A 12519-nucleotide genomic window follows, 5' to 3' on the forward strand; every position below is an offset into this window, starting at 1 on the left:
TATGAAGTTATTATAAGGCATGCTGGATTGTGTGTATACTATACACACAATCTATACTATAATTTAATTGCCCCTGGTGTAGGGTTGTGACGATGAGGAAATTTCCCCATTTGTTTAATCGACATGTGACAACACTGGTAATACCGGTATCATTGTGGGGCTTTCCTCTTTTCCTCCATTTTTTTTTTTTTTGCGTGTGTATAATACTTTCACTTTTAGTTTTGCGGTAATTGCCAACACACATTGCATAAGACACTGGCAAGATTAAGTGCTGAACTTTACGGGACCAGTTTTATTTGTTGTGTTATTTGTGTGTTGTTGGGCGAAGCAGTGGCACAGTAGGTAGTGCTGTCGCCTCACAGCAAGAAGGTCGCTGGGTCGCTCAGTTGGGGTTTCTGTGTGGAATTTGCATTTTCTCCCTGCGTTTGCATGGGTTTTCCTCTGGGTGCTCCGGTTTCCCCCACAATTCAAAGACATGCAGTTCAGGTGAATTGGGTAGGCTAAATTATTCGTAGTGTATGAGTGTGTGTGGATGTTTCCCAGACATGGGTTGCGGCTGGAAGGGCATACGCTGTGTAAAAATGTGATCCCGGATTAATAAAGGGACTAAGCTGACAAGAAAATGAATGAATGAATTTGTGTGTTGTTCCTTTTTAAAATATCTTTTATTTGTAAATCTCTCAAGTTATTATGGGCTATCTGGTAACAATCTCTCTCAGAGATATCAGAGTTCAGTAGCGTGGTGCGCAGTATGACTATTGACCCGTACCTCCCTGTAAGTTCACACAATGCATAGACTACAGCTCTGGTGTGTTGTGAATTGCATGTTTTAAATGACAGCAAGACATGCTACATTTAGTTTTTATTGTAAAATATACATTATCACCCAGTAGACAGTGAAGTAATATTTTTTAAATGGGTTGCCTATTGGCGGCATATATAGCCATTAGGCTTAAATAGGCTGAGAATATTTTTTTTTATATTAAAACACATTAATACAAACCAGCCACCCTTTGATTCGTTTCTGTATATTATTATCAAACAAGAAATGCAATGAATTGTTTATTTGGGTTTTCATTTTATTAGAATTAATATAATTATTAGGCCACACAAATTCTCCATAACATTGTCTCTGATTGTGTTTTTACAGATATCCTACACATAGACTTTTTGGCTCAAAGACATTTATACCTTTTCAGTGATGTGTTTTGACAGATTTCGCAAAGGCTTCAACTATTCTGTCAGCTGGTACCAGCCTCAGTTTTGCGACTTGACTTGTGTGGCGTCTGTATCAATGTCTGGATGACAGAGAGAGATGAGATCAGACCTCAGATTCGATGTGTGACTGCACATCACAGTTACTTTACTGCAATTTTTTAATATTGGCTCATCTGATATTGCCAGACAGACGAAGCATCTTTCCATTTTTGAAGAGAGCGGCTTCAGTGATAAAAGACACACACACACACACACACACACACACACACACACACACACACACACACACGCACACACACACACACACACAAACAGAATACACACTTGTCTGTCTATTCATTATTGCCGCAATGGTCGGTTTGTTTCTCTGCAGTTGAAGACTGATTGAGACGAGAACCCCCTCCCCTACACCATAGCTGAATCACATAGGTAATAATGGGTACTGTCAAACATCTTTGTCTTGTTTTAACAGAAATACATAAGTAACTTAGAAATTAAACATATTAGTGAACGCTTTGAAAGTAATGATTATAAATGTTCTGTAAAAACATTAAACAGAGAGGACGTCAGCTGAAATATTTTCAGTGTTAAAATGTGTTTAGCTGTCTTTTTAAACCAGGGGTAAAATAAAGCATAAACCAGAGGATTCACACCTGAGTTAGAATACACAATCCATATTAAAACATTCATAGCCGTGACAGAGTTTACAGTTAGAGAACAGATGCAATATGGGATATAGCAAAGCAGATAAACTGACACAATGATTCCTAAAGTCAGAGCTGCTTTACTCTCAGATTTCCTCTTCACTGAACCCTCTTTTAGACATTTACCATGCTTCATTAGAGAGTTTATAACCTTCACTTGCTGATGAACAACATAGAAGATCCTCAAATATAACATCATGATCAGAGTGCAAGGAAAAATAAAAGACATGAACAGATCAGTGACAAACCAGCTAAACGTTATCATGAGCAAACACTCTCCATAACACTTGTCTTTTCTGTGTGAAGTGTCAAAATAACTATTATTAATTAAAATTGCAATGATATAAGCTGATGAACAAGCCCAGCTCAGACAGATACTCATTAGTGTTTTAGTGATGGTTATTTTCTGTGGGTACAGTAAAGGGTGACACACAGCCACATAACGATCAACAGCAATTAAAACTAAATTACCAATAGATGTTGCCAGAAGTAATGACACAAATAATAAATAGAGTCCACAGAAAGTGTCTCCAAAATACCAACACGTCTCAATCAGTCTGATGGCCTCTATAGGCATGACGAGTCCAACTAACAGATCATTTACAGCCAGAGAGAGAATAATCATGTTGGTTGGAGTGTGAAGCTTCTTGAAGTGAGAGATGGAGATGATCACCAGCAGGTTCAGAAACACAGTCCATGCTGACAGCAATGACACAAACACATATGTGATGATATATCCATGACTGGAGCGTTGTTCCTTGACACATGATGAGTTGATGTCAGGAAAGCAGTATTGAGTCTCCTGATCCTCTGTCTCGTAGGCCATGAGTGAGTCTCCTCCTGTTAGGAGTTTGTTCTTCTCTCCTTTCTGTCCTTTCATTTATACAGTGTCTGGATCAGACTGACCAACTTATCTACCGCCCACACTGATGCAATCTTTTTTATTTTTTATTTACTTCGTTAGCTGTGAAATACAATCTATTTCTGCTGTTCAGATTAGGTTGTTTTGCTGCTGTTGAAAAGTGACTATTAGCTCAATAATGTGTTTAATTGCTTTAATGAGCTGCTAAAATTAAACTTTAAATGTTTTAAATCTAAAGTGACTCTGGAACTCATTTTAAGTGAAACCCTTTGTTGTGGATTTGATTAAAATGTCATCAACCAAAACACAGATTGATATGTCGCAGGGCTTGAAATTACATTTTTTATTTGGTAGCACTGGTGCTCCCGACTTCAAAATTCAGGAGCGCCAGAAAAAAGAAATGTAGGGGCACCTATTCAGTGCTGAAAGTTGCAAAACCAGTAACTAAATAGAAACATAATATGCATCTCAAGAAAGAACAGACAAAGAAAGGATGAAAATTCCGGCTTCTACCGTTCTTTAAACGTTTTGGTTTGGGTTTCTGTCGATGGCAACGACCTGGGCACATGCACCTGTGTTTGAGAGAGAACGCGTGCATGCTCAGAGAAAAGTGCACATTTTAAGTGCACAGTCTCATTATGCGCCGATTTATATTTTTCTGTGATGTTAAAAAAGCAAGAGAATCAGTCAGCCCAAAATAGGAGGATTCTCCAGATGTCCATTCGGATCTGCACAATACCGTTGCTTGTCATGAGCTGCAGTATTAGTTTAAACTTAGCAAACGCAAGCTACTTTGGCGATGATGTTTGCCGTGTTGGATTTTGCAGTTAGCCGCCATTTGCGTGGAACACACAGTGAATTAGGGTCGGGCGATGTCAACGAATTTGGCATTGTACGATGTCTGGCATCGCGATGAAGGATGGCGTCATTGTCGTGGCGATGGTGAATTAATTATTTATGAATAATTAATTCATTCATAATGAATTCATTATTTGTAGCCTACCGTTTCAACTACCTGACCTACATGGTCTTTGTTTTACCCATAAATATTTAACTCATAAATAAATAAAGATAAGTTACACTAGGGCTGCACCAATAATCTAAAAAAAATCACAGTCTCGATTCGACTCTACACATGATCTTAATTCAGCTTTTCTACGATTCAGCCAATTTTTATTATCAAGGTCAGTAGAGATGCGTAAAGGCAGATGCACAAATCTTCACAGCAACATGGACACTGTAAATTGTGTCAAAAGTGTCACCATTTAATGTAGTCGCGGCCGCGAAATCACACATGAGCTGACGCACTCACGTTTGTTTACTACCGAAACACGCGCATACCTGTGAATGATGTCTACTTTAGTGTACAGAACCTGCATAGGCTGTGAATAACAGGTAATAAAGTTGTAAATATGGTTCGGTTTGTTGCACACCTGGTTTGTTTGGGAGCCGCGCAAGAAGAATGATTCACATGTGTGTTTTTATTTCTCTCAAAGTGGCGACAGCATTGAGCGTATTTGGCAGTGTAAAGTAAAACCAGCGCGCACATCATTTAAATTATCATATCGAGTAATGATTACGGCAAGCATTTCATGTTTTTTTTTTTATTAATTAATTTTTTTTAAAATAGAGAACCTGGGGTGTTGTGCATGAAAATAAATATTTAACAGTGCTAGTATAATTACTCTAGCCTATATAATGCAACAGGGAATCGGATAATGACAAATGTCTAATTTTACCAGTAAAAAAATGTCTAATAATGTTGTCAACGACATGGCAAGCACATGTCTTAAACACAATAATTTAACATCAGAATTGACCCGTCACTAAGCCACACCCAAAAACTGCCACCCACCAGTTGTGGCTTAGCAACCGTAGCTATGGGCAGGAGCTCTGTCAAGCTTTACAGCGAGGGAAACAAGCCAAAGCATTGTGCATATAGATTGGGCAAACCCGATACCCGGTATCCTAAAAGTTTGGAAGTGGTGGTGGAGTTTTATTCCCTTTCCAAAACCTAAAACCCAAGGGGAGAAATGGCAGGGTTGATCAAGCTCTGTGAGGGGCACTAAAGGAGCGGAGTTAAGTTGGTTTTGTTTTCGATATTCACAATCAGTGATAGACGGCAATATCTCACACCTCTTACCCTAAAAAGATCTAAACTGTGTTTCCTACAAAAATACAAAGCAGGTTATGTTTACCAGCTGTCTTTTTCTTTTTTTTTTCTCAATATTATGAGCACTTACCCAGAGATGGAAGGGCATCCGCTGCGTAAAAACGTGCTGGAGAAGTTGGCGGTTCATTCTGCTGTAGCGACCCCGGATTAATAAAGGGACTAAGCCGACAAGAAAATAAATGAATGAATAAACTATGATCACTGCTCCGTTTTAAGCCCTCGCCATAGTAGTCATGCTAATAGCAATCATATTTCCATCTATTTCAAGCTACGAATATTTTAAATTACATATCAACAGAACAAAACAGAGATGTGATCACAAACTGAGCATTTGCGATTAATATACTTATATAGATACTAGTATTTGCTGGTAGGGAAAATCTATTTGTTCACTTCTGCTATTTAGACTTTTATTTGCATTTCAATGTATTTATTTCTTTCTCCTTAACTGCAAACTAGAATAGAAACGGTATTAAGAGCACACAAGCATACTGATAGTAATAGGTGCTGTACATTGTTATGAGTCAATGATGCTAATATGATGCTAATATAATGATGCTAATAGCACAGATCCATCACTTTCCCATTTCTGCCTGCTCTTTCTTTGAATGATGTAAAAGCACTGTCCATGCATGTTTCCTCGTTGGTGAGTAACGCTATATTTAATTCAAAACAAGATTAATTAAATATCACATTTAACAACTATAGCGAGGCGCAATCCAGCAATACATTGTTAATAAACTGTCTGACATGCACTGCTCTCTAGGGTTTTGTGCTCAAAGCACCCACTGATTGGTGGTGCTCAGACGTGCACACACTGTGGCGCATGACATGTGTGTAAGTGTGCGTGGTCACATGATGTGCGTTTTCAGTGATCTAGTGTGGATGGAGAGCTGTTCAGAAATACTAGGTGAAATGGATGTGGATTGTTTTTGTTCTAAAATGCCATTTTAAAACTAAGATGTATTAGCAAGGCAAGGCAAGTTTATTTATATAGCACATTTCATACACAATGGCAATTCAAAGTGCTTTACATAAACAAGAATAAAAGAAACAAGTAAAATAAAAGTAAAAACAAATAATAAAAATGCATAAAAAACAAAACAAAACATAAAAACAGGTAAAATGTGATATGAAAGAATGAAGAAGAAGAGAAAAACATGATAGTGCAATCTGTCGGACGCAGCACAGTGCTCATTCAGTAAAGGCACAGCTAAACAGATGTGTTTTCAGTCTTGATTTGAATGTGCCTAATGTTGGAGCACATCTGATCATTTCTGGAAGCTGATTCCAGCAGCGAGGGGCGTAGTGGCTAAAAGTTGATTCACCCTGCTTTGACTGAACTCTTGGAACTTCTAGTTTATATGATCCTAAAGATCTGAGTGATCTGTTAGGTTTGTATTCAGTGAGCATATCTGTAATGTATTTAGGTCCTAGGCCATTTAGTGATTTATAGACCAGTAATAATACTTTAAAATCTATTCTGAATGTAACTGGCAGCCAGTGTAAAGACCTGAGGACAGGTGTGATGTGCTCTGATTTTCTGGTTCTGGTTAGAATTCTGGCTGCAGCGTTCTGGATGAGCTGCAACTGTCTGACTGTCTTTTTAGGAAGACCAGTGAGGAGTCCATTACAGTAATCCACCCTGCTGCTGATAAAAGCATGAACAAGTTTTTCTAAATCTTCACTAGAAACAAAGCATCTGATTCTTGCTATGTTTTTGAGATGATAGTATGCTGATTTACTGACTGCTTTGACATGACTGTTGAAACTCAGATCTGACTCAAGAGTCACACCAAGATTCTTGACCTTATTTTTTGTCGTTTGACCTTTAGTGCCAAGGTACGCATTTACCTTGAGAACCTCATCTTTGTTTCCAAACACAATAATTTCAGTTTTCTCTTTGTTTAACTGAAGAAAGTTTTGGCACATCCAATTGCTCATTTCATCAATGCATTGGCAGAGGGTGTCAATGGGGCTGTAGTCATTAGGCTGTAAGGCTAGGTAGATCTGAGTGTCATCAGCATAGCTGTGGTAGGAGATTTGGTTCTTTCTCATTATTTGGCTTAGAGGGAGCATGTAAAGGTTGAACAGGAGAGGTGCCAGAATCGAGCCTTGTGGGACTCCACACGTCATGGGTGTCCACCTCGACCTATGGTCACCTATACTGACATGGTAACCTCTCCCTTCAAGGTAAGATCTAAACCATTTGAGGACCGTGCCAGACAACCCAACCCAGTTTTCCAGCCTATCCAGAAGTATGCTGTGATCGACAGTGTCAAATGCAGCACTGAGATCCAACAATACCAGCACTGTTATTTTACCTGAATCTGTATTTAGGCGTATATCATTGATTATCTTTATAAGAGCGCTCTCTGTACTGTGATGTGCTCTGAACCCCGATTGAAAATTGTCTAAACACCCCCTGAAGTTTAAGAACTTGTTAACCTGGTTAAAAACAACTTTTTCAATGATTTTGCCAATGAAAGGGAGATTTGAGATTGGCCTGTAATTGCTCAATAGGGTGTTATCCAGGTTGCTCTTCTTCAAGAGGGGTTTAACAACTGCAGTTCTAAGTGAGGTTGGAAAAATCCCTGATAGAAGTGAAGCATTTACCACTTTTAGAAGATCCATTTCTAAACAGGTAAACACCGTTTTGAAGAATGATGTGGGAAGCGTGTCAAGACTGCAGGTTGATGTTTTCATAACTTGCACAGTCTCTTCTAAGATTTTACCGTTAATTGCCATGAAATCAGACATAATGTCTGATTTCTTAAGTTGTGGTTGAGCTTGTTTGATATCAACACAACTTGGCTGATTGGATGAGCTGATTGCCTTTCTGATATTATTAATCTTATCAGTGAAGAAATGAGCAAACTCATTACATTTGCTTTCAGAGAGGAGCTCACTTGGAATCTGACTGGGGGGGTTTGTGAGTCTCTCTATCGTTGCAAAGAGTGTGCAAGCATTATTTAAGTTGCTGTTTATAAGGCTTGAAAAGAAAGTCTGTCTAGCAGTGTTTAGTTCCATATTAAAGGCATGAAGACTGTCTTTATAGATGTTATAATGGACTACTAGTTTCGTCTTTCTCCACATACGCTCAGCTTTTCTGCACTGTCTTTTCATCATTTGTACTTTCGGTGACCTTGTCCAAGATCCCTTTTGCCTGCCAGTCATCTTCCTGACTTTAACAGGAGCGATATCATTTATGACATTCTCAATTTTAGAATTGAACAAATCAAGGAGAGAATCAACAGAGTCTGCAGATATACTTGGTGCCAGCGATATGGCTTTCATAAACTGCTCACTGGTGTTCTCATTTATGCATCTCTTTCTGACAGAGACAGATCTGTCTTTAATAGCTGGAGTGATCAATATATCAAAAAAAGATACAGAAATGATCAGATAGTGCCACATCCTTAACAACAGTCGATGAAATGTGTAAACCCTTAGTTATAAGTAGATCAAGAGTGTGTCCACAATTGTGTGTGGGTCCTTGAACATGCTGAGTCAGATCAAAAGTGTTAAAAACAGTCATCAGTTCTTTTACAGCATTGATTTCTGGATTATCAATGTGAATATTAATTGTATTAGTGTAAACGTGGCCTGGGTTTGTGTTTTTCACAAGCGTGTTGCTGCTGTGACAGGGGCGGGGCAGAGGATTGAGATGCCGGCTTAGCATCATAATGTCTATTGACCCAACCGTACAGTGAATGCAATACATCGATATTTGGCACAATAAACAGCTACTCCAAGTCTTTCAAGCACTCTATCCAAAAACATGCACTCTGTTCCAGCTGGCAGATCAACATTTACCACATGATCACTATCATAAGCGCCAATATTTGTAACTTTAAGTAGGTTTGCAAACCTGTGTACGTTTTATGGCCTCTTGTTCAGACTTCAGTCTTTGCATTTTCCACTGTCCTAAAACTCCCAGTCATCTGACAGCAGAAAGCCTTGAGTGATTGACAGCTAGTGTGAACCAATATAAGGTGTACTTGGCAGGGAAGACCGAATCAGCACATCGGTGAATGTTTTAGGAAAAAACTAAATGGGTTGCACGATTCTGGCTAAAATGAGAATCACAAGTTTTTATTTATTTTTTTGCTTAAAATCAATTTATTCAGATTTTCAGCTCCTCCCAGGTGACAGAGCTCCTTGCCCTATCTTTAAGGGTGCACCCTGCCACCCTGCGAAGGAAACTCATTTTGGCTGCTTGTATCTGAGATCTTGTTCTGTTGGTCATGGCCTAAAGCTCATAACCATAGGTGAGAGTAGAAACATAGATTAACCGGCAAATCGAGCTTTGCCTAATGACTCCACTCTTCCTTTACCACAGCGGACTGGTACATTGAGCACATTACTGCTGCCGCTGTACTGATCTGCCTGTCAATCTTAAGTTCCATCCTTCCCTCAATCGTTAACAAGAGACTTGAACTCCTTCACCTGGGGTAAGAACTTTCCTTTAACCCAGAAATGGCAAACCGCCTTTTTCTGATGGAGCACCATGGATTGGAGGTGGAGGTGCTTATTCTCATCCCAGCTGCATGTATATATATATATAATGTTGATTTCGGAAAGCGCTCTGCTTGATGTTTTGAGATATTCTACAAAACACTTCTATACAGCTTAAAGTGACATGTAAAGGCTTAACTAGGTTAATTAGGTTAACTAGGCAGGTTAGGGTAATCAGGCAAGTTATTGTATTATGATGGTTTGTTCTGTAGACTATCGGAAAAAAAAAGCTTAAAGGGGCTAATAATTTTGACCTTAAAATGTTTTTTAATAAATTAAAAACTGCTCGTATTTTATCTGAAATAAAACAAATAAGACTTTCCCCAGAAGAAACAATATTATCAGACATACTGTGAAAATTTCCTTGCTCTGTTAAACATCATTTGGGAAATATTTGAAAAAGAAAAATTCAAATGGGGGCTAATAATTTTGATTTCAACTCTATATATTTTTAATCGCAAAAATGTCTGCAAATTTCTGAGAATTACCAACACAAAATCATTTTTATTCCGAAAAATCACAAACAAAAATTATGATTATGTATAATTTCTATGAGGATATTTTTTGTTTCAAGTTTAATATACAGATTAGAAAATGTCACGTTTGAGTTCTACCAATTTCAGAAATAAACTATTTTGGCTGACTATAGAGCAGACAGGTATAATTGTTCTAAATCTTGCGGAAAGAGGTGGAATAAAACAAGATGATTGTACATCAGCTGCTGCATATTTTACATTTAAAAGTATGTACATATTTCTGTACAGAGAGGTCATGTTTTGATCTTTTATTGGTTCCTCTTATCTATGTGATGTGATTTTGCAGATCATAATTCATAAAGCTTGAACTTTGGAAAGCAACGCCATGGGAAACCTGCCACACAAGCTTGTGTTTCCAGCCTGCTGCATTTGCATACATATGAATGGAGGTCTTTAGGGCAAAAAGTGCACTGTGACCGTGGTTTCAAACTACAACAATTAACATTCATTTTTCAGATGTGGAGAATGCAAGTGTGAAGTTCATTATCAATAAAAAGGTGAATTTTGTAAAAAAAAAAAAACTAAAATGTTTCTTGCTTGCAAACACTGTTTTTTTATGGCAGTTATGAATATTGTTAAATGGGATTAAGCACTGAGCAAGGTAAACCACACAACCCTCACAACATGTCAAATTCACATAGTTATTATAAGATATTTATGTCACATGTTTATCTTGTTTTCACCGTAGTACACCAGAAGTTACTTAAACATCAAACTTACAGGTTGAAATAAGCTCTGTGTGAAATGACAAGAGTAGTGAAAATTACAAAGATAAACCAAATATTATCAAATCTACATTACAAACCAGCTTGGCAAGTAGTTGCTATTAATATTGTGTAAAAATATTGATCAGAGAGGATGCTGTCTGAAATATTTTCAAAGTTAAAATGAGTTGAGCTGTCTTTTTAAACCAAGGGTAAAACAAAGCATAAACCAGAGGATTCAGACCTGAGCTAGCATACACAACCCATAATAAAGCATTTAGAGCTGTGGAAGTCATTACAGTTAGAGAACAGATATAGTATGGAATCCAGCAGAGCAGATAAACAGTCACAATGATTCCTAAAGTCAGAGCAGCTTTACTCTCAGATTTCCTCTTCACTGAACCCTCCGTTACACATTTACCACCCTTCATCAGAGAGTTTATAACCTTCACTTGCTGATGAACGACATAGAAAATCCTCAAATATAATATTATGATCACAGTGCAAGGAAAAATAAAAGACATGAACAGATCAGTGACTGTCCAACTAAAACTTATAATGGCTAAACACTCTCCGTAACACACATCTGTTCTGTGTGAAGTGTCAAAATATCTATTATTTATCGCAATGGCAATGATATAAGCTGATAAACAAACCCAGCTCAGACAGATACTCATTAGTGTTTTAGTGATGGTAATTTTCTGTGGATACAGTAAAGGGTGACACACAGCCACATAACGATCAACAGCAATTAGAACTAAATTACTAAGAGATGTTGAGATAAGTAAATCAACAAATAATAAATAAAGTTCACAGAGAGTGTCTCCAAAATACCAACATGTCTCAATCAGTCTGATGGCCTCCACTGGCATGATGAGTCCAATAAGCAGATCAGTTACAGCCAGAGAGAGAATAATCATGTTGGTTGGAGTGTGAAGCTTCTTGAAGTGAGAGATAGAGATGATCACCAGCAGGTTCAGAAACACAGTCCATGCTGACAGCAATGACAAAAACACATATATGATGATATATCCATGACTGGAGCTTCTCCTCTTGACACATGATGAGTTGATGTCAGGAAAGCAGTATTGAGTCTCCTGATCCTCTGTCTCATAGGCCATGAGTGAGTCTCCTCCTGTTAGGAGTTTGTTCTGCTCTCCTTTCTGTCCTTTCATACATTTCATACATTTTATACTGTGTCTGGATCAGACTGATCAACCCATCTACCGCCCACTCTGATGTAATCTATCAAAAAAAAAAAAAAAAAGGCCTTCCTTCTCTTTGTTGAACATTGGATTTTAAATACATTACTAATTGAGTTTTTTTTTGCTGCTGTTTGAATGTAAAGTTTGTTTAATCAGCTGCTGTAAATCTTTATCCCCAAATCCAAAGTGGCTCCTTTGGTCTGGATTGAATTAATGTTAAATCAATTGACCAATCCATCTACCGCCCACTCTGATGTAATCTATCAAAAAAAAAAAAAAAAAAAAAAAAACATTCCCTCTCTTTGTAGAACATTCAAACACATTACTCTTTAGGGTTTTCTGCCATTGTTCAAATCTAAAGTTTTTCTCAGGAATGTGTTCAGTTGCTCTAATCAGCTACTGTAAATCTTACTGTATTTTGCTGTAAATAAGCTTCTTCTCCTCACCAAGGCTACATTTAGTTAATCATAAATACAGCAAAATTATGAAATGTTGCAGTATAAAATAACAGTTCAAAAGTAGTTCATCATTTAATTTAATCATTTGACCAGTGAATTTAAAGATGACTTTTCAGCTTCATTACTCCAGTCTTTAGAGTC

The 12519-nt window shown here is 37.7% G+C and overlaps 2 protein-coding genes across 2 annotated transcripts; both read right to left on the reverse strand.

Annotated features, from left to right (window-relative positions):
• Positions 1-1661: 1661 nt before the first annotated feature.
• Positions 1662-12465, reverse strand: LOC147842186 (trace amine-associated receptor 13c-like). Its single transcript, XM_087271467.1, has 2 exons — positions 12170-12465; positions 1662-2848 (listed from the first exon to the last, which is right to left on the reverse strand). Exon 2 carries the CDS (start codon positions 2800-2802, stop codon positions 1747-1749), a length of 1056 nt encoding a protein of 351 aa, XP_087127593.1. The 5' UTR covers positions 2803-2848; positions 12170-12465; the 3' UTR covers positions 1662-1746.
• On the reverse strand, positions 10639-11899 carry taar20u (trace amine associated receptor 20u). Its single transcript, XM_087271452.1, has one exon. It carries the CDS (start codon positions 11897-11899, stop codon positions 10838-10840), a length of 1062 nt encoding a protein of 353 aa, XP_087127578.1. The 3' UTR covers positions 10639-10837.
• Positions 12466-12519: the final 54 nt, after the last annotated feature.

The sequence above is a fragment of the Danio rerio genome, chromosome 10 (genome assembly GCF_052040795.2).
Source record: "Danio rerio strain M-AB ecotype USA chromosome 10, GRCz13ab, whole genome shotgun sequence".
Classification (NCBI taxonomy): domain Eukaryota; kingdom Metazoa; phylum Chordata; class Actinopteri; order Cypriniformes; family Danionidae; genus Danio; species Danio rerio.

What these genes read in the sequence shown, in the direction of transcription:
- taar20u (XM_087271452.1), bottom strand. Translation starts at nt 11,899, where the DNA reads ATGAAATGTATGAAAGGACAGAAAGGAGAGCAGAACAAACTCCTAACA.
- LOC147842186 (XM_087271467.1), bottom strand. Translation starts at nt 2,802, where the DNA reads ATGAAAGGACAGAAAGGAGAGAAGAACAAACTCCTAACAGGAGGAGAC.